The sequence below is a fragment of the Dendrobates tinctorius genome, unplaced genomic scaffold, assembly GCF_039654945.1.
Source record: "Dendrobates tinctorius isolate UK_male_01 unplaced genomic scaffold, ASM3965494v1 ptg000004l, whole genome shotgun sequence".
Taxonomy (NCBI): Eukaryota; Metazoa; Chordata; class Amphibia; order Anura; family Dendrobatidae; genus Dendrobates; species Dendrobates tinctorius.
In genome coordinates this window covers 27,830,205-27,852,523 of record NW_027361672.1, presented here as the reverse complement: position 1 = coordinate 27,852,523, position 22,319 = coordinate 27,830,205, and the positions used below count along the sequence as shown (strand labels likewise).

General features: G+C 46.0%; 1 protein-coding gene across 1 annotated transcript in view; it reads left to right on the top strand.

The window, feature by feature from the left end:
* Window positions 1-22,319, top strand: part of LOC141082655 (cytosolic non-specific dipeptidase-like) — a 70,344-nt gene that overhangs the window by 21,213 nt on the left and 26,812 nt on the right. The window contains exons 3-5 of the mRNA XM_073566606.1: window positions 6,650-6,793; window positions 6,867-7,029; window positions 9,603-9,685. Of these exons, the coding sequence (XP_073422707.1) occupies window positions 6,650-6,793; window positions 6,867-7,029; window positions 9,603-9,685 (390 nt within the window). The remainder of the gene's footprint in view (window positions 1-6,649; window positions 6,794-6,866; window positions 7,030-9,602; window positions 9,686-22,319) is intronic.

Here is a 22,319-nt window from a genome sequence, read left to right as displayed (position 1 = left end):
GTATTTAGTCAGTCAGCAATAGTGCAAGTTCCACCACTTAAAAAGATGAGAGGCGTCTGTAATTTACATCATAGGTAAACCTCAACTATGGGAGACAAACTGAGAAAAAAAAATCCAGAAAATCACATTGTCTGTTTTTTTTTCATTTTATTTGCATATTATGGTGGAAAATAAGTATTTGGTCAGAAACAAGCAATCAAGATTTCTGGCTCTCACAGACCTGTAACTTCTTCTTTAAGAGTCTCCTCTTTCCTCCACTCATTACCTGTAGTAATGGCACCTGTTTAAACTTGTTATCAGTATAAAAAGACACCTGTGCACACCCTCAAACAGTCTGACTCCAAACTCCACTATGGTGAAGACCAAAGAGCTGTCAAAGGACACCAGAAACAAAATTGTAGCCCTGCACCAGGCTGGGAAGACTGAATCTGCAATAGCCAACCAGCTTGGAGTGAAGAAATCAACTGTGGGAGCAATAATTAGAAAATGGAAGACATACAAGACCACTGATAATCTCCCTCGATCTGGTGCTCCATGCAAAATCCCACCCCGTGGGGTCAGAATGATCACAAGAACGGTGAGCAAAAATCCCAGAACCACGCGGGGGGACCTAGTGAATGAACTGCAGAGAGCTGGGACCAATGTAACAAGGCCTACCATAAGTAACACACTACGCCACCATGGACTCAGATCCTGCAGTGCCAGACGTGTCCCACTGCTTAAGCCTGTACATGTCCGGGCCCGTCTGAGGTTTGCTAGAGAGCATTTGAATGATCCAGAGGAGTTTTGGGAGAATGTCCTATGGTCTGATGAAACCAAAGTGGAACTGTTTGGTAGAAACACAACTTGTCGTGTTTGGAGGAAAAAGAATACTGAGTTGCATCCATCAAACATCATACCTACTGTAAAGCATGGTGGTGGAAACATCATGCTTTGGGGCTGTTTCTCTGCAAAGGGGCCAGGACGACTGATCCGGGTACATGAAAGAATGAATGGGGCCATGTATCGTGAGATTTTGAGTGCAAACCTCCTTCCATCAGCAAGGGCATTGAAGATGAAACGTGTCTGGGTCTTTCAACATGACAATGATCCAAAGCACACCGCCAGGGCAACGAAGGAGTGGCTTCGTAAGAAGCATTTCAAGGTCCTGGAGTGGCCTAGCCAGTCTCCAGATCTCAACACTATAGAAAACCTTTGGAGGGAGTTGAAAGTCCGTGTTGCCAAGCGAAAAGCCAAAAACATCACTGCTCTAGAGGAGATCTGCATGGAGGAATGGGCCAACATACCAACAACAGTGTGTGGCAACCTTGTGAAGACTTACAGAAAACGTTTGACCTCTGTCATTGCCAACAAAGGATATATCACAAAGTATTGAGATGAAATTTTGTTTCTGACCAAATACTTATTTTCCACCATAATATGCAAATAAAATGAAAAAAAAAAAACAGACAATGTGATTTTCTGGATTTTTTTTTCTCAGTTTGTCTCCCATAGTTGAGGTCTACCTATGCTGTAAATTACAGACGCCTCTCATCTTTTTAAGTGGTGGAACTTGCACTATTGCTGACTGACTAAATACTTTTTTGCCCCACTGTATATATAATAATAATAGAAGAAAAGCCGGCAATTCCTGTATGTGTCCAGTAAAATCACACTGACAGGTTAGAATAGAAAAGATAGATGTGACGGAGTCAGCTTTTGCTTGGTCAATTTCTAGAGTGGACCCTCTGGGTCGTGCCGCCCACCCAGCTAGTGCGAGCTGACCTTGTGAGGAACCACCCCCTATACAGGGAGTGTCAGGGGCAAGACCAAGGGGGCGAGTAACCACGACTGCTGGGACCAGACCGCCGGCTCAGGGAAGACAAAAGTGTGAGTGTCAGGCAACAGGGAACGTGCAGGACACAAGACATAACAAAGCGTGGTCACAGGGTTTCTTCAATAAAGCATGGTCTCAGGGTTTAATCAGGTTCAGGACATGATAATAAGGACAAAGTGATACATAGCAGGGTGCTTGAGTGGGCACGCCAAGGTCCAAGGCATGATACGTGCTAGGTGGCACGCCAGGGTTCCGGCAAGGGGTAGATGGCATCGGACTCCGGACATCTGGCAACGATTGACAGGCTCCGGACATCAGGCTGCGGACATCAGCTCCGGACATCAGGCCACAGTCATCAGGCTCCGGACCTCTGGCAGCAATCGGCAGGCTCCGGGCATCCGGGAGGCAAGCCAGGGTTCAGGCAAGGAGGCACCTCAGAGTTCAAGACATGGTGCATGTTAGGAGACACGCCAAGGTCCAAGGCAGGGTTCCAGGCAGGAAGTGTGCTAGGAGACACACCAGGGTCCAGGGCAGGGTTCAAGGCAGGGCGCATGCTAGGGGGCACACCAGGGTCCAAGGCAGGGTGCAAGGCAGGGTGTGTGCTAGAGGGCACACCAGGGTCCAAAGCAGGGTGCGGGCCAGTGCGTGCTAGAGGGCACGCCAGGGTACAGGCTAGGGCCTGTGCTAGGAGGCACGCCAGCATTCATGGCAGGGCCTGCGCATGCTTTAGAGAAGCACGGGGAGGTATGCCAAGGAGCAGGCTAAGGCAATGCACAGTGCAGGGACAACGTGAGTGCAAGGAAGCACAGAGCACGGCTGGGGCACTGGCTAGCGGGTTGGGCTGAGGATCAGAGAGGCGGGCAAGACTGAGGCAAGCACAACTGAGGCACAACAGGCGGACACAGCTAACCATGCGGGCACGGCTAAGGCGGGCACGGCTGAGACACAAACAGGCGGGCGAGGGAAGGCCAAGCGCGTGCAAAGGGCATGCGAAGAAACAAGGCAAGGCAAAGTACAGAACAAGGAGCGGAACGTAGGCTGAAGCACAGAGCCGGGTACAAGAAAGAGAAACGGAGTGTATGCTAGAGCCCAGAGCCGGGTCAGAGACATAGAGTGTTAGGGCTGGCGGAACGCACCAAATTACAAAATAATAGTAGGTGCGTTCGCAGCCCGGGGTCCACCGTGCAGAGGTGGTATACTGCTGCTAGGTAATGGCGGAAGTATAAAGCGGTGTGGAAAGATCACACGTGGGTTAAGTCACCCCGTGTGAACAGGAGCGAACTCTGTTAACTCACAGAGCCGCACTACCGCTGAATATAAATGCCGAGGCCTGTTTAGCTCACAGAGCCCGGCTAAAGTGCGCACAGAAAGCGGCCACAGAACTCTACCCCAAGGACACGGGGTTAGAGTCCCTCTAGACCCTCTGAGCGCGCGGCGTCGCTGCCACGAACGCCGCTATAGACGCTGGCAATGGAGTGTGGAGCACGTGCACTGAGGCGTGCCAAGTCACTGATGATGCCTAAAGCCTGACTCAGACTCTGATCCACCTACACCTAAGCCTGGGCGCTAGCAGGCTAGGCTGCACAACACATGCGTACCAAGGGTAGGGGTTTCATAATGAGTCAGTCACTAGAGACATTCATACGTGCATACACCACTCACTCCTCATAGTCTGAAATTACAGTCTATCCTAGCGCATGGCCGAGCGGCCATGCAAACCTTTTATGGCCGCGCGCGTCCAGGACCCTCCTGGCTTCTCGGATGGGCTAATCCGAACACGCGCAGGACCTGAGCACGTGACCTTCGATCTCCAATGGGAGATCACTCCACGGGCATGCTCAGTGGCCCGAAATGGGGACTTAGACCCTGGAGAAACTCGCTGCTGAGCAGCATGCATTGCCATAGCTGTGCCAGAGGTGGCAGCAGCAAGCAAACCCATAGAGCTAGTCTGGGCAGAGCGCTGGGACCGACGAGTTTGCTGAGCAACCTCCTCTGCGGCTGGGGAGGAATGGGAGACCGCCGGGAGCAGGGCTTGGGATTCCCGCTGTGCAGCAACAGGAACCCGATGCCTAACATTGAGCAGAGTACAGACAGGTAGCGGAACGTATGCTGAGGCACAGAGCCGAGTACAAGGGAAAAGCGGAACGTATGCCAGAGCACAGAGCCAGGTATATGGCAAAGCACGGGATACAAGACTTGTGCTAAAGGAGCACGGAAGGTTAGAATGAAAGGATAGAGCTCAAGACAGAGTACATGGCCAAGGTGCGTACAGACAGCACAGCGAGGCATAGTACTGTAAAGGATTGTGCAAGAGAGCACGATAGGACAGAGTGTAGGAAAGGAGCAGAGCTTGTGCTAAAGAAGCAGAAAGACAGAGTACAGTGGCTAGGTACAGGACAAGAGACAAACACAGGACATCAGATGAAGTACAAGCACAGAGCGTGTGCGAAGAAGCGCAACAGGGCAGAGTGCAGGGGCACAGAATACAGGGAACAACCGAGCAGACCAAACAGGCTAGCAGGGAAACAAAACGATACTCAGGCCGCGACCACAGGAAGGGGCGGTCTGATATAGGGCATTAGCACCTGGACTTTTGGGTCAGGACCATGAGGGGAACTTCCGGGTAAGGTCCTCCTGGACCATAGAGATGATTGCTGGATCATGTCTTCCTGGACCATAGAGAGGATCACATGGTCAGGTCCTCCAGGACCATAGAGAGGATTGCTGGATCAGGTCCTCCTGGACCATAGAGGACCACAGGCAGAGCAGAGACAGGCGCGCACACAGCAACGGCATGCAGCCATGAGGTAAAGCGCGCATAGCAATGGCATGCAGCCATGGTGAGGTACGCGTGCACACTAGCGATGGCGCACAGCCATGAGATGAAGCACATGTGCGTACAAGCAATAGTGTATAGCCATGAGGTAGAGCACGAGTGCACACCAGCAACGGTAGGCAGCCATGAGATGAGGTGCGCATGCACACTGCTCCAGGGGTCATGCAGCATGACAGTCATAACAGTGAGGTGCGTTTGCACACTGCTCCAGGAGTCATGCAGCATAACAGACATGACAATCATAACAGTGAGGTGCACGCGCACACTGCTCCAGGGGTCATGCAGCATGATGGGCATGACAATAGAATAGATATATACACATAGAATACATATATATATCTATAGATGTCAGTGACATACACATATACTGTATATATAATGTGTATTTATATTGGATAGGTAGAAGAAAAGCCGGTAAAACATCTGCCGGGTTCTGTAAAATCACTGCAGGAGCCGACAGGATAGAAGAGATGGTTCACATACAGTAAAGACAAAAGGAATAGGTAGATATATAGATGTCAGTGACAAATACAGTTAGTACAGTGTGTGTGCAAATTACTGGACATGTATTTAATGAATAAAAGATTATTTTTCTGAAAAAAATGGTGTGGGCTCCTGCACAATTTTTGTAATCAGCAGAGGGTAAGCCAAACAGCTGGGGGCCAATGTTTATAGCCTGGGAAGGGGTAATATCCATGGTGCTTCTCAGGCTATTAATATCAGCTCACAGCTGTATACTTAGCTTTTCCTGGCTATTAAAATGGGGGTCCCCAAAAAAATGACTTGGGGTCCCCCTAAAATTAATAGCCAGCAAAGGCTATGCAGACAGCTGTGGGCTGATATTAATAGCCTAGGAAGGGACCATGGATATTGGCACCCCTCTGGCTAAAAACAGCTCTCAGCCACCCCAGAAAAGGCGCATCTGTAAGATGCGCCAATTCTAGCACTTAGCCTCCACTCTTTCCACTTGCCCTGTAGTGGTGGCAAGTGGGGTAGTAGTTGTGGGGGTTGATGTCACCTTTGTAACATCAAGCCCCGAGGTTAGTAATGGAGAGGTGTCAATAAGACTACCCTAATATTAACCCCATAGTCAAATTGTAAAGAAAACACGGACACCCAGTAAAAAATCCTTTAATTGAAATAAAGACACAGAAGACTCCTTTAATATTTTTAATTAAACTATACTTACGACCACGCCTAATTCGTGCGAAGTCCTCGCTCTCCTGTAATAAAAATAAAATAATAAGCCAACAATATACCATACCTGTCCGTTGTTGTGTCCCACGCAGTAATCCATATCTAGGAGAGAAATAGTTTTCAACCTGGACGGTGCTAAAATGTGACCGCCCCGGCTGACAACTACTGGTGAATTAGGAGATGCTGCTGGCGCAGCTTCAGTGACAAGCGGTGACGTCACTGAAGCTGCGCTCCCTCACAGCCTGAATTGTCGTGTGGGAAAATGCCAGTGGTGAGGTGACCGCAGTTCATGCTCAGTGTATTCACAGCAGATCACCATGATGTATGTGGCATTTCCTGATGAAGTCATTGTACTTCGAAACGCGTTGAATAAGCCACACTTCAGGATATGAATATTTCCGGACCTTCAGTTATTCGGCGGTGCAGATCATATCCTCGCTTTCCCAATCATTTTCCACAAGTTCTGTCACATAGTGACTTGTGGAACTGCTGCAGCGGATAATCCTATACGCTATAATAATAGCTCCATCTGGGGAGTACAATTTAATTGTATCAACCTCAAATATCTTGGATAAGGCCCTATTCTGCACTATTTTCTCCAACAGCAATTATTGGACTTTCAGTTTTTGTCTGAAATTGAATAATGACTGTGGAGAATGCGGAATACTATATGATCTAGTATTAGTATGGTTGATGATATACACAGTATAATCTAGGTCTTATTTGTAAAAACCAAGAACGAAACCAGACCATTACACCAAAAACACAACCAACATTTTACTTATCTAAATTTCTTCCAGAGATTGAAGGATTGGGTCGCAATAGAGAGTGATTCCAGTGACCCATCCAAAAGAGACCAGGTTGACCACATGATGCATGTGACAAAAGATTACATCTTGAAGATAGGTGGAAAAGTAGCGATGGCCGAACTCGGTGAGCAAGAGGTCAGTATTCTGCCATCTGCCATTAGTGGACAATGCTAATAATGGTTCATCTAATTAATTACGTTTATTTCAGTATTCACCTGGAATAAAGCTTCCTCTGCCTCCAGTGATTCTTGCAGAGTTTGGAAATGACACCAACAAGCCGACTGTCTGTTTCTATGGACATATGGATGTACAACCTGCAAAGAAAGATGATGGCTGGAATACAGAACCATACACCCTCACAGAGAAAGATGGCAAGTCGTGCAAAATTTAGGATTTTTCATGGATTCTATTACCCCATATCTAGTCTCTATGCTAAGTCATCAAAGCATATATTCTTGAAAGGTTTGCTTCATCTTTTTTCAGGTGTACACAACTCCTCTGCCTCCGGCTTCCTGTTTGCCGGGGGAGGCAATAAATACTGCCAATTCGTACAAGCAGTATGGTGGCATTGCTTGCCCAAATTGAGCACTCTCAAGCGGCTTTGCCTCTGCAGCACGAGAGAAGCACAGGGGCAGTGTCAGTGGTCCGGCTAGCTTCCTAGTTATGCTTGCAAACTCTAAAGCCTGCAAGTGGCAAGCACAGAGGCCATAAACTTGGCAATGATGTATTCCACTCTGTACACTTTTTAGATCTGGTCTCTGTCGGTAGGGAACAGCTGATTAGTAGCAGTACCAGACCCACATATCCCTGTTGCTGAAGGCCTACCCTAGAGGTAGGCCAGTATTATCATAGTAGTGGACATCCCCGTTGTGATGGACTCAGCTTCTGCTGGACTCAGCTTCTGCTGAGCCCATTTCCCTTTTTTAGAGTGGACCCTCTGGGCCGTGGCACCCACCCACCTAGGGCGAGCAGATCTAGTGAGAACCCACCCCCTGTACAGGGAGTGTCAGGGGAAAGACCAAGGAGGTGAGCCACCACGGCAGCTGGACCAGACGGCCGGCTCAAGGAGACACTATTGAGTGTCTGACAACAGGACGGACAGGATACCAAACATAAAGCGAAGTCACACAGTTTCTTCCTCAAACGTGGATTCACACTTTATTCAGGTGCAAGGCATAACAGGGAATCAGGTGCAGGGCACAAACAGTGAAACACGGCAGGATGCGTGCAAGGGCACGACAAATGTTCCAGGCATAACACGTGCACGAAAACATACCAGGGTCCAGGACAGGATACGTGATAGGGATCACACAAGAGTTACTAGAAGGGATGCATGCTAGGACACGCCAGGATCCAAGACGGGGTGTGATGGCATCGGACTCCGGACTACTGGCAACGACCGACAGGGTCCAGGCATCAGGCTGCGGACATCAGCTCCGGACATCAGGCCGCAGTCATCTGGTTCCGGACCTCTGGCAACGGTCGGCAGGCTTCGGGAATCCGGCAGGCAAGCCAAGGTTCAAGGCAAGACTCCAGCGAACCCGGCTGATGCATGGCAGGTGACACAGCTGTCACTGACCGACGAGCACGGCTGAGGCACAAGCAGGCGGGCACGGCTAGGGCGGGCACGGCTGAGGCACAAACAGGAGGCTAGGAAGGCCAGGCGTATGCAAAGGGCACACGTAGAAACAGAGCACGGGAAGACAAGACGAGAAGCAAGACAGAGCTTAGGCAATGTATGGAACCAGGGACGGAAGCATAGGCAGAAACACGGAATCAGGTCAGAGCGAGAACAAAGCTAGCAGCGGAGCGTAGTCAGAAGCCCAGAGCCGGGCCAAGGGAGAGCCTTGGGACTAGCCTAGAAACGTGCAAGAGAGCATAATAGGAAAAGAGTCTAGCAGCGGAGCGTAGGCCGAAGCCCAGAGCCGGGCCAAGGCAGAGCCTTGGGACATGGAAAAGAGCACGAAAGGAATGAAAGGAGGGATGGTGCGTGTGCCAGGGAGCACTACAGAGCACCATAGGAGAGAGCGAGGCAGAGCAAGCAAAGACTGAGACCATAGGGAGGAACAAGGCAGAGCAAGGCAAGGTACGGAACAAGGCATAGCGAAAACAGGCAAGGCAGAGAATAACAGAAGGACTACAAGTCCAAGCAGGACAAGGACGAACATGGCACAACGGACAAACATAAGACAAGGCACGGGACAAGAGATGGAGTACGAGCACGGAGCGTGTGCAGAGACGCACGACAGAGCAGAGTGCAAGGGCACAGAATAGAGGGAGCGCCCCACAGACCAAGCAGCCATGCAGGGACACCACACAATACTCAGGCCCTGAGCATAGGAAGGGGCGGTCTAATATAGGGCATAGCACCTCCTCTTCCGGGTCAGGACCAGGGGAGAACTTCCTAGTTCAGATGCTCCAGGATCACAGAGCGCAGACACATGATCAGGGTTTCAGACATGGTGAGATGATCACAGAACCAGACAGTGCAGGATCCTAGGAAAGGTCACATGATCAGAGTTTCAGACATGACGAGCTGATTGCAGAACCAGACAGTGCAGGATCTTAGGAAACATCACATGAACAAGGTTTCAGACATGATGAGATGATTGCAGAACCAGACAGTGCAGGATCTTAGGAAACGTCACATGATCAAGGTTTCTAGACATGACGAGAAGATCACAGAAGGCAAAGCAGAAACGCAGGCATCTTGCAGCTCAGCAGACATGAGGTGAGTGTGCACACTGCTCTAGGGAACAAGCAGGATAGCAGACATGAGATGCGCGTGCACACCGCTCCAGGGTCATGAGGCAAAACAGACATGGCGAGCATGACACCCGTTAATGTAGGAGCTCATGTTTATAGAAAGTACCGTATATTATTACTGATCTATTTTTTTTTTTCTTCCTGATATTACATATGTATATTTTCTCTTATTTTAAAGGTAATCTTTTTGGCAGAGGAACTTCTGATGACAAAGGACAAGTTTTGGCTCTGCTTCATGCTGTGGAATCCGTTATAAAATTTGTATGTCATTTGGTTACTTAACAAAACATTTACAGCCTGTTTTATTAGAATATAATGTAAGAAAATATAACAATACTGAGTTATGTGGAGACATCTGTAGTCCCATGCTCAAAATGAATGGACCCCAAGATCCAATCTGATTGCCCATGGCAGTTATTCTGTAGGTCTGCATTACTGCTGCTCGGAGATGGAACAAGCTCACTTGGTGTCCAAGGCAAGATTTTTAGAATATTGAGAGAACTTTATCCCTGAGTCCCCACTAAGGCTAGTTTCACACTTGCTTTTTTTTGCAGCGCGTTTTTCCCGCAAAAAAACGCATTGAAAAAACGCATACATAAGCATACAACTGCTGCGTTTTTTTCAAGCATTTTTATGAGCATGCATGAAAAAAACGCAGCGTTTTTATGCGTTTGTATGCGTTTTTAGCGCGTTTGCGTTTTTTTCCAACATTTTTAGGTGGCCCCTCACACTACCAAAACCATGACTTTACTAACCCTAACCCTGACCCTAACCCTAACCCTAACCCTGACCCTAACCCTTAACCAAATCATACTTAACCCTAACCCAAACCCTAAACCCTAACTAACCCTAACCCTAACCCTAACCCTAACCCTAACCCTTAACAAAACCATACTTAACCCTGACCCTAACCCTAACCCTAACCCTGACCCTAACCCTTAACCAAACCATACTTAACCCTAATCCTGACCCTAACCCTGACCCTAATCCTTAACAAAACCATACTTAACCCTAATCCTGACCCTAACCCTAACCCTAACCCTGACCCTAACCCTAACCCTAACCCTGACCCTAACCCTTAACAAAACCATACTTAACCCTAATCCTGACCCTAACCCTGACCCTAATCCTTAACAAAACCATACTTAACCCTAATCCTGACCCTAACCCTGACCCTAACCCTAACCCTAACCCTAACCCTTAACAAAACCATACTTAACCCTAATCCTGACCCTAGCCATGACCCTAATCCTTAACAAAACCATACTTAACCCTAACCCTGACCCTAACCCTAACCCTAACCCTAAACCCCCTTAACTAACCCTAACTCTAACCCAAACCCCTAAATTCCATGGTTTAAAAAAAAAAACGCATATGCAAAAAAACGCATACATGAGCATGCCAGTGCGCACATATGCGCATCCATAGGCTATAATGGCCATTTTTAGCGCAAAACGTGCGCATATGTGCGCATGCGCTTTTTTGCAGGGCCAAAAAATGCAACATGCTGCGTCTGGAAAATCCCAACGCACACCCCAAAAAAACGCAGCGCATGAAAATCGCATACATGCGCTGACCAGTGCGCAGGTATGCGCACCCATGTTAAATATAGGGGAAAAAACGCATGCGCAGGTGTGCGTTTTTTTCCAGCGCTAAAAAACGCAAATGTGAAACCAGCCTAACATGCATATTTTGCTCTGCTCTATGACATCCAATTTGCTGAACTAATATCAGTTTATATTTTTCTCCAAATCATTTACTTCCACCATTTTCCTCAATGACACTCTGGAAAGCTGACCTCCAAAAAGAATGTTTGGGATTATATGATCAAAAAGGAAACCAGAAAGCACAAAAGAATAAATAACCCCTAAAATATAGCTTTTAATTCAATCACTAAAAACATTAGAAGTGAAAATGACTAAATACCTAGGGGGTCAGGGGACAGGATCCAAATAGTGAAATGAATATTGCAATGACATATAATAATAATTATAGATCATGGGGCCAAAGGCTAACGTGCTCTAATGAGCCCTAATCAGGCCCTTCCTAACTGCGGAGGTTGGCACCCTAGTGGTTGACGATATGGCGCTCCCGCTCAACGTCGGCGTCCCTAGTTACGCCCTAGACCTCCCTACGTGTATAAAAGTGGGGGACACAAAAAATACACACACACACACACACCTATGATACCGAAAACAAAAGTGAAGAGACGTTTTAATGTCTCATGAATAAAGTCCTATAGTGCTGTAAACTTATCTCGTAGTATGTCTACTAGTATAGATACCCCAAAATCTAAAAACTTATCTCGTAGTAAAGAAAGGGGGAGAGGGCATCAATATGCATCTTAAAGAAGACTTATCTCATAGTCAAAAAATACTGACGCGCTGCAATAGGCAGACCCATATAGCAATAAATTAAATAAAAAACGTCTACAGAGAAATGAGTACAGTGGGGCAAAAAAGTATTTAGTCAGTCAGCAATAGTGCAAGTTCCACCACTTAAAAAGATGAGAGGCGTCTGTAATTTACATCATAGGTAGACCTCAACTATGGGAGACAAACTGAGAAAAAAAAATCCAGAAAATCACATTGTCTGTTTTTTTTTCATTTTATTTGCATATTATGGTGGAAAATAAGTATTTGGTCAGAAACAAGCAATCAAGATTTCTGGCTCTCACAGACCTGTAACTTCTTCTTTAAGAGTCTCCTCTTTCCTCCACTCATTACCTGTAGTAATGGCACCTGTTTAAACTTGTTATCAGTATAAAAAGACACCTGTGCACACCCTCAAACAGTCTGACTCCAAACTCCACTATGGTGAAGACCAAAGAGCTGTCAAAGGACACCAGAAACAAAATTGTAGCCCTGCACCAGGCTGGGAAGACTGAATCTGCAATAGCCAACCAGCTTGGAGTGAAGAAATCAACTGTGGGAGCAATAATTAGAAAATGGAAGACATACAAGACCACTGATAATCTCCCTCGATCTGGTGCTCCACGCAAAATCCCACCCCGTGGGGTCAGAATGATCACAAGAACGGTGAGCAAAAATCCCAGAACCATGCGGGGGGACCTAGTGAATGAACTGCAGAGAGCTGGGACCAATGTAACAAGGCCTACCATAAGTAACACACTACGCCACCATGGACTCAGATCCTGCAGTGCCAGACGTGTCCCACTGCTTAAGCCTGTACATGTCCGGGCCCGTCTGAAGTTTGCTAGAGAGCATTTGGATGATCCAGAGGAGTTTTGGGAGAATGTCCTATGGTCTGATGAAACCAAACTGGAACTGTTTGGTAGAAACACAACTTGTCGTGTTTGGAGGAAAAAGAATACTGAGTTGCATCCATCAAACACCGTACCTACTTTAAAGCATGGTGGTGGAAACATCATGCTTTGGGGCTGTTTCTCTGCAAAGGGGCCAGGACGACTGATCCGGGTACATGAAAGAATGAATGGGGCCATGTATCGTGAGATTTTGAGTGCAAACCTCCTTCCATCAGCAAGGGCATTGAAGATGAAACGTGGCTGGGTCTTTCAACATGACAATGATCCAAAGCACACCGCCAGGGCAACGAAGGAGTGGCTTCGTAAGAAGCATTTCAAGGTCCAGGAGTGGCCTAGCCAGTCTCCAGATCTCAACCCTATAGAAAACCTTTGGAGGGAGTTGAAAGTCCGTGTTGCCAAGCGAAAAGCCAAAAACATCACTGCTCTAGAGGAGATCTGCATGGAGGAATGGGCCAACATACCAACAACAGTGTGTGGCAACCTTGTGAAGACTTACAGAAAACGTTTGACCTCTGTCATTGCCAACAAAGGATATATCACAAAGTATTGAGATGAAATTTTGTTTCTGACCAAATACTTATTTTCCACCATAATATGCAAATAAAATGAAAAAAAACAGACAATGTGATTTTCTGGATTTTTTTTTCTCAGTTTGTCTCCCATAGTTGAGGTCTACCTATGCTGTAAATTACAGACGCCTCTCATCTTTTTAAGTGGTGGAACTTGCACTATTGCTGACTGACTAAATACTTTTTTGCCCCACTGTATATAGTAATAGACAGCACATATGAATATTCATTTGTCCAAATCTGAGGACAAGCACCAAAGATAATCAGAACACTGCACATTTAAATAGCAGAAAGAAAATCCCGCATTGCATATGCGGCGGCCATTGCTAGTAAACAGGGGTTACAAATGACCCTGTTACACTATGAAGCTCAATCCACCTCAAAAATAGTTGCACATGGACACAATGCACACCATATGTGATATTTCACACATCCAAATAGAAACGAAAGACATGAGGCTACCAAATTCACCTCAGTAATAATTTCTCATGTGGTACAAAAAATATATTAATCAGTTAAATTCACAGAGAATGGATGCAATGTACAGTATTTCTTGCAGCAGGACATAGTTATTCAAAAAAACTCTGTCTCAATACTTATTCATCAGATAGTACCACAAAAAAGTCTGCCAGATATAATGTGCAGTAGTATACTTATCAGCCATTGATGCAGATGAAAACCCAACACGTTTCCCCCTCTAGGTCGGTGAGGGTTCATCAGGGGTCAAAAAGTGGGGTCTCATTACCCCTGGCCGAAAGAGCAATGCAGTGTGCGGCTTGCTCCAGGCACGTTCAGCGCCGTCATTTAAAGATTCAGCGTGAGTATAGAACGCCCACTTCCGGTCTAAGATAATCCAACGTGGTGTTTAAATGGAGCGCGCACTGCGTTCCAGAAACCGGAAGGGAATGATAAAGAGGAGGGACACTAGGTGCTGAATAGTGCTGCTTAATACAGCTCATGACTAGCTGACGTCAAGGCGCGCACCAATCTATTAAAACACACCAGATACACAGCTTTTGTTCAATAGTACCGGACATCTAATAGGTACTGGAGATGCAATCACAATGCATCGTGTTGTGCATTCGCTTTCTGGCCTCCCTCTGGTTTTTACTGAAGGTAGTGGAGCTGGTCAGATTGACAGAGGGGTTGCGAGTTCTCTTTCTGGGCTCCCTCTGGTGGTTACTGGAGGTAATGGAGCTGATCTGATTAGCAGAGGCTTGCCACCTGATAATGAGGACGACGATTGGAGATCTGGGGTTTCAGATTGGGATTTAAGACAGCCGACTCCCTCTATTCCTGCTGGTGATTTTCTTCTTACCTCCAGAGGTCTGATGTTTTCAGCTCAGTCCCTTCATGTTCAGCTAAGTGTTCATTTGCTATTCTGTTTGCTTTTGATCTGATTTTGTCTATCTCAGTTTTGTGTGGGTCAGCCAGCTCCGGCTGGGGCTGTGCTGAATGACCGTCCATATGTTACTGCTTGTGCCAGTTTGTTTTTGTCCCTGATTAGACTGGCCTCTTTTTGCTCTGTTTTCACTGTTTTCAGAATATACCAGAGTGCTGATATAATGGGCGAAGTCGTGCGACTACAGTGTTATTTGCATCAGACGTGTTGGGCTTTTTGCAGGGTTTTTTGCGTGATTGCGGACAGTGTCTTTCCTTTCCTGTCCTGTCTAGTCAGTGTGGGCCCCATCATTTGCTCAGTCTATTTTCCTGCCTGCATTTGTGTTTTCATCTTGTCTCACCGACAATATATACATTACCCAAAATACCTACTATCCTCATCAATAGCATAGAGCAAACTATATGTATCCTAGAAACCACAAAATAATAAAACTAGTGATATTATATACTGACACAATCATCATTAAGAGGCTCAAAAAAGAGCCAAGAAAGTATACTGGAGATATGTGCAACCACATTGATTATAGATAACTGCTAAAATTTAACTGTTCATTTAGACCTTTCGGGCTCTGTGATTCAAGCCAAAAGATCCAGCGTGTTTCACGCTGTAGGATCTTTTTATCCCAATCTCCCTGTCTTGCTGCAGGTTGAACTCTCTATAACACGAAATTTAATCTGTTTGTCATCCCCCCCATGTACTGTGTTAACATGTTGGGCAAGGGGGGTATCCCTGTTATGTCTAAAAACCAAGCGTGAATTACGTGTCCGCATAGGTGAACATCTGGGGGACATTAGACATAACAGGGATACCCCCCTTGCCCATCATGTTAACACAGTACATGGGGGGGATGACAAACAGATTAATTTTTGTGTTATAGAGAGAGTTCAGCCCGCAGCAAGACAGGGAGATTGGGATAAAAAGATCCTGCAGCGTGAAACACGCTGGATCTTTTGGCTTGAATCACAGAGCCCGAAAGGTCTAAATGAACAGTTAAATTTTATTAGTTATCTATATAATCAATGTGGTCCCACATATCCCCAGTATACTTTCTTGGCTCTTTTTTGAGCCTCTTAATGATGATTGTGTCAGTATATAATATCACTAGTTTTATTATTTTGTGGTTTCTAGGATACATATAGTTTGCTCCATGCTATTGATGAGGGTAGTAGGTATTTTGGGTAATGTGTCTGGTGCTGAGACTAACAATGCTGGATTTTTACAACTATGCTGATTTAACATGCTACCTCATTATTATATATACTAAATGAGATCTACACTTAATAATAGGTCTATGCCCCAAAGATTAAAATAGTTTCTACATACAGTATCTTCTGTAGACAGCCACTCACACCAGACAGTGTCGCTTAGTGATAGGACGCATTGTGATTGCATCTCCAGTACCTATTAGATGTCCGGTACTATTGAACAAAAGCTGTGTATCTGGTGTGTTTTAATAGATTGGTGCGCGCCTTGACGTCAGCTAGTCATGAGCTGTATTAAGCAGCACTATTCAGCACCTAGTGTCCCTCCTCTTTATCATTCCCTTCCGGTTTCTGGAACGCAGTGCGCGCTCCATTTAAACACCACTTTGGATTATCTTAGACCGAAAGTGGGCGTTCTATACTCACGCTGAATCTTTAAAATGACGGCGCTGAACGCGCCTGGAGCAAGCCACACACTGCATTGCTCTTTCGGCCAGGGGTAATGAGACCCCACTTTTTTACCCCTGATGAACCCTCACCGACCTAGAGGGGGAAACGCATTGGGTTTTCATCTGCATCAATGGCTGATAAGTATACTACTGCACATTATATCTGGCAGACTTTTTTGTGGTACTATCTGATGAATGAGTATTGAGACGGAGTTTTTTTTGAATAACTATGTCCTGCTGCAAGAAATACTATATATTGCATGCATTCTCTGTGAATTTAACTGATTAATATATTTTTTGTATCACATAAGAAATTATTACTGAGGTGAATTTGGTAGCCTCATGTCTTTCGTTTCTATTTGGATGTGTGAAATATCACATATGGTGTGCATTGTGTCCATGTGCAACTATTTTTGAGGTGGATTGAGCCTCATAGTGTAACAGGGTCAGTTGTAACCCCTGTTTACTAGCAATGGCCGCCGCATATGCAATGCGGGATTTTCTTTCTGCTATTTAAATGTGCAGTGTTCTGATTATCTTTGGTGCTTGTCCTCAGATTTGGACATATGAATTTTCATATGTGCTGTCTATTATATACTAATTTCTCTGTAGACGTTTTTTGTTTAATTTGTTATTGCTATATGGGTCTGCCTATTGCAGCGCGTCAGTATTTTTTGACTACGAGATAAGTCTTATTTTAGATGCACATTGATGCCCTCTCCCCCCTTTCTTTACTATGAGATAAGTTTCTAGTTTTTGGGGTATCTGTTGTGAGTTCATTTTCCCCTTCATTACTGAGGCCCGGGGAACTCCCTCTTCTGGTAAAGAAAGGTAGTGAGCCTGATTGTCAAACACCTGAGGCTGATGATTGTGACTGGCTGAGTGGAGTTACGGACTGGATATAATGCTGCCGACGCCCTTCTGCCCTGCGGGTGACTTCTCTGTGGGATCCTTGGAGACCAGTCTGAATTCCTGCTCCTCCAAAGCTAAGTTTGCTGCTCGGCCTTTTGCTTTTGTGCTTTGACTTTGTTTTTGCTTTGTTTTTCTGGATTTCTGCCATTCCCTGCTGGGGTGTGCTGAATTCATTTAGCTCTGTCTTCTGAAAATACCTGAGTGCTGATTCAGTTTTTGAAGCCTAGCTGCTTCATGGCCTTTTTCATATCAGCTGGTTGGCTTATGTCTTTGATAGGGTTTTGGCAGATTGCAGACAGCAGCCTTCCATTCCTTTCCTATCTAGGTAGTTTTGGGGCCCCGTCTTTGCTCAGTCTATCTTTCTGTCTGTGTTAGTATTTTCATCTTGCTTCACCGTCATTATATGTTGGGGGCTGCCTATTGCTTTGGGGTCTGCTCTGGGGCAGTTTAGATTTCCCCTTTCTTTCTTTAGGCCCATGTATTTCTCCGGTTGTGACCGAGGGGTCTAGGGCATCGTAGGAACCCCCCACGGCTACTGCTAGTTGTGTTGATAGGTCCAGGGGTCTGCAATCTGATAGTTGCCAACTTCTCTGGTTTTCTGGACTTAGCTTGTATTTCTGCTTTTGCCTCCTACGGTGACTCATTCATAACAGAATCACCCGCCATACCGCAGATTCTAGGGTACTCAATAGCAGGAAAGAATTGTAAAAAAAAAAAAAAAAAAGTGTATATTTTTTCCTCTATATCTCTGAGGCCGTAGGGGGAATTTTTTTTTTTCTCTCAATGGAGATAAAGCAATTGTCTGATCGTGTGGAGCAGCTCGCTGCGGAAGTACGGGGAATTTCCGCCTACCTTGCTCATTCACATGCTGCTGAACCAAAGATTCCTACACCTGATGTATTTTTTGGGGATCGGTCTAAATTTTTGAATTTCAAAAATAATTGTAAATTATTTTTTGCCTTGAAGCCTAACTAGTCAGGGAGCTCCACGCAGCAGGTTAAAATTGTCATCTCTTTGCTGCGTGGCGATCCCCAGGATTGGGCGTTTTCTTTGAAACCAGATGATCCTATTCTGACTAATGTGAACGCATTCTTTCAAGCTTTGGGGTTGTTGTATGACGAACCTAATGCCATTGATCAGGCTGAAAAGACCCTGCTGGCATTGAGCCAGGGTCGTGATTCTGCAGAATTGTACTGTCAAAAATTCCGAAAGTGGGCAGTACTTACTACCTGGAATGATAATGCCTTGGCTGCTCTCTTTCGGAAGGGGTTGTCAGAAGCCGTAAAAGATACTATGGTGGGATTTCCTGTTCCCTCTGGTCTTGACGATTCTATGTCATTAGCCATTCAGGTTGATCGGCGTTTGCGCGAACGCAAAGCTGCACAAGAGGTGTTGCCACCTGTTGAACAAATGTCTGAACCTATGCAATGCGATAGAGTTTTTTCCAGAGAGCAGCGTCAGGAGTTCAGAAGGCGTAATAAGTTGTGTTTTTTCTGTGGAGATGCCTCGCATATTATTTCTGTCTGTCCCAAACAAGAGAAACGCTTTGCACACACGTTTTCTGTTGGGGGTGTTCAACCTAAGTTTCTTCTGGCTATTACTCTGATCTGCTCCCTGTTCACATTTTCCGCCAAGGCGTTTGTGGATTCGAGAGCAGCCCTAAACCTAATGGACTTGGATTTTGCTAAACGTTGTGGATTTCCGATGACACCTCTGCAGATGCCTATCCCTTTGAGGGGAATTGATGCTACTCCTTTGGCTAAAAATAAACCCCAGTTTTGGACCCAGGTGGTAATGCGGGTCGCCCCAGACCATCAAGAAAATTGCAGATTTCTGGTGTTGCATAATCTGCATGATACTGTTGTTCTGGGGTTTCCCTGGTTACAGATTCATAATCCAGTTTTGGATTGGAAATCTGTGTCTGTGGTGAGTTGGGGTTGTCGGTGTGCCTTTAGTGAGGCTCCGGTGATTTCCACCTCTCCTCAGTCGCATGATGTTCCTGATTATTTGGCGGACTTTTATGATGTATTTAGTGAGAATGAGTCTGCGTCTCTGCCTCCTCATAGGAGTTATGACTGTGCAATTGAACTGAGCCCGGGGTGTAAATTTCCCAAGTGTCGGCTCTTCAATTTATCTGTACCCGAGCACAAGGCTATGCGATCCTATATTAAGGAGGCGTTGGAGAAGGGTCATATTAGACCATCCTCGTCACCCTTGGGTGCAGGTTTTTTTTTTGTAGCCAAAAAGGATGGATCATTAAGACCTTGTATTGATTATCGTGCCCTCAACAAAATTACTGTTAAATATCAGTATCTGTTACCCCTGATTTCTGATCTATTCTCCAGAGTTAAAGGTGCTTGCTGGTTTACCAAGCTTGACCTCAGGGGGGCGTATAATCTTATTCGCATTAAGCATGGGGATGAATGGAAGACGGCGTTTAATACTACGGAGGGACATTTTGAGTACCTGGTGATGCCTTTTGGGCTCACTAATGCCCCTTCTGTCTTCCAGTGCTTCATGAACGATATTTTCCGAGATTTTGTCGATAAATTTTTGATTATCTATCTGGATGATATTTTGATCTTCTCCAAGGATTGGGATTCTCATGTGGAACATATTCGGACTGTGTTCCGGATCTTGCGGGAGAATTCCCTGTATGTCAAGGGATCTAAATGCCTTTTTGGAGTACAGAGGACTTCTTTTTTGGGATTTATTTTGTCCCCGTCAACTATTGAAATGGACCTGGCCAAGGTACAGGCCATTCACGATTGGGTTCAGCCTACTTCTTTGAAGGCCCTCCAGAAGTTTTTGGGTTTTGCTAATTTTTATCGGAAATTTATAGCAAAATTTTCTAGTATTGCCAAGCCATTGACTGATTTGACTAAAAAGGCTGCTGATGTGTTAAATTGGTCTCCGGAGGCTGTTTCTTCCTTTCAGGAGTTGAAGCGAAGATTCACCTCCGCCCCGGGTTTTGCGGCAACCTGATGTCTCACTTCCATTCCAGGTAGAGGTGGATGCTTCTGAGATTGGTGCAGGATCCTGTAGCATCTAAAATGAATCCCTGTGCTTTCTTTTCCCGAAAGTTCTCTCCATCTGAACGTAACTATGATGTGGGGAATAGGGAACTGTTGGCCATGAAATGGGCATTTGAGGAGTGGAGACATTGGTTGGAGGGAGCTAAGCATCAAGTCGTGGTCCTCACTGACCACAAGAATTTGATTTACCTAGAGTCGGCTAAGCGCTTGAACCCAAGACAGGCTAGGTGGGCCTTGTTTTTTACACGTTTTGATTTTGTGGTTTCTTTTCTTCCTGGAACAAAGAATGTCAAGGCAGACGCCCTCTCTAGGAGCTTCCTTGCTGATTCTCCTGTGGTGACCAAGCCTGCTACCATCTTAGGCAAAGGGGTAGTTCTTTCTGCCATCTCGCCCGATTTGAGACGTGCTCTGGAAGAGTTCCAGGAGGACAAACCTGAGCGTTGTCCCAGTGGAAAGTTGTATGTTCCTGACCAGTGGAAGAAGAGAGTGATGTCTGAAGTTCATGGCTCTGCTTTGGCTGGTCATCCAGGTATTTTTGGTACTAGAGATCTGGTGAGTCGGTTTTTTTGGTGGCCCTCCTTGTCTCGTGATGTCAGGAATTTTGTGCAGTCCTGTGGGACGTGCTCCCGGTCTAAATCGTGTTCTCGCTCTAGTGGGTTGTTGATGCCTTTGCCTGTCCCCAAGAGGCCATGGACCCATATTTTAATGGATTTCATCTCTGATATGCCTGTCTCTCAGAGGATGACTGTTATTTGGGTGATTTGTGATAGGTTCTCTAAGATGGTTCATCTTGTACCACTCCCTAAGTTGCCGTCTTCCTCTGAGTTGGTGCCCCTGTTTTTACAACAGGTGGTTCGTTTACACGGGATTCCTGAGAACATTGTATCTGACAGAGGAGTGCAGTTTGTGTCTAGATTTTGGAGAACTTTCTGTTCCAGGCTGGGAATTCAGTTGTCCTTCTCCTCTGCTTTTCACCCTCAGACCAATGGGCAGACAGAGAGAACAAACCAGACCTTGCAGTCATATTTGAGATGTTTTATTTCTGCTGATCAGGATGATTGGGTTTCATTTTTGCCCTTGGCCGAATTTGCTTTGAATAATAGAGCTAGTTCTGCCACTTTGATGTCACCTTTTTTTTGTAACTTTGGGTTTCATCCTCGATTTTCTTCAGGGCAGGTGGAGCCCTCTGCCTGCCCAGGTGTTGACACTGTGGTGGAGAGAATGCACCAGATCTGCGACCAAGTGGTGGATAAGTTAACTCTCTCCCAGGAGAAGGCCCAGCTGTTTTCCAACTGACATAGGACCATTGGTCCCCAGTTTAAGGTTGGTGATATGGTGTGGTTATCATAAAAAAATATTGCTATGAAGGTGGCTTGTCCTAAGTTTAAGCCTAGATTTATTGGACCTTACAAGATTGTGGAGATTATTAATCTGGTCTCTTTTCGTTTGGCTCTTCCTGTCACATTTAAAATCCATAATGTGTTCCATAAATCTTTGTTGAAGAGGTTTGTTGAACCTGTTGTTCCAGGGGTGGCACCTCCAGACCCTGTATTGGTTGAAGGTAACATGGAGTATGAGGTAGAGAAAGTACTGGATTCCCGTCTGGCTAGACGGAGACTCCAGTATTTGGTTAAGTGGAAGGGTTATGGTCAGGAGGATAATTCCTGGGTCTCCGCCTCTGATATTCATGCCAAACGATTGGTGCGTGCCTTTCATCAGGCTCACCCTGATTGCCCTGGTGGCATGGTTGAGGGTTCGGTGACCCCTCCTCAAGGGGGAGGTACTGTTGTGAGTTCATTTTCCCCTTCATTACTGAGGCCCGGGGAACTCCCTCTTCTGGTAAAGAAAGGTAGTGAGCCTGATTGTCAAACACCTGAGGCTGATGATTGTGACTGGCTGAGTGGAGTTACAGACTGGATATAATGCTGCCGACGCCCTTCTGCCCTGCGGGTGACTTCTCTGTGGGATCCTTGGAGACCAGTCTGAATTCCTGCTCCTCCAAAGCTAAGTTTGCTGCTCGGTCTTTTGCTTTTGTGCTTT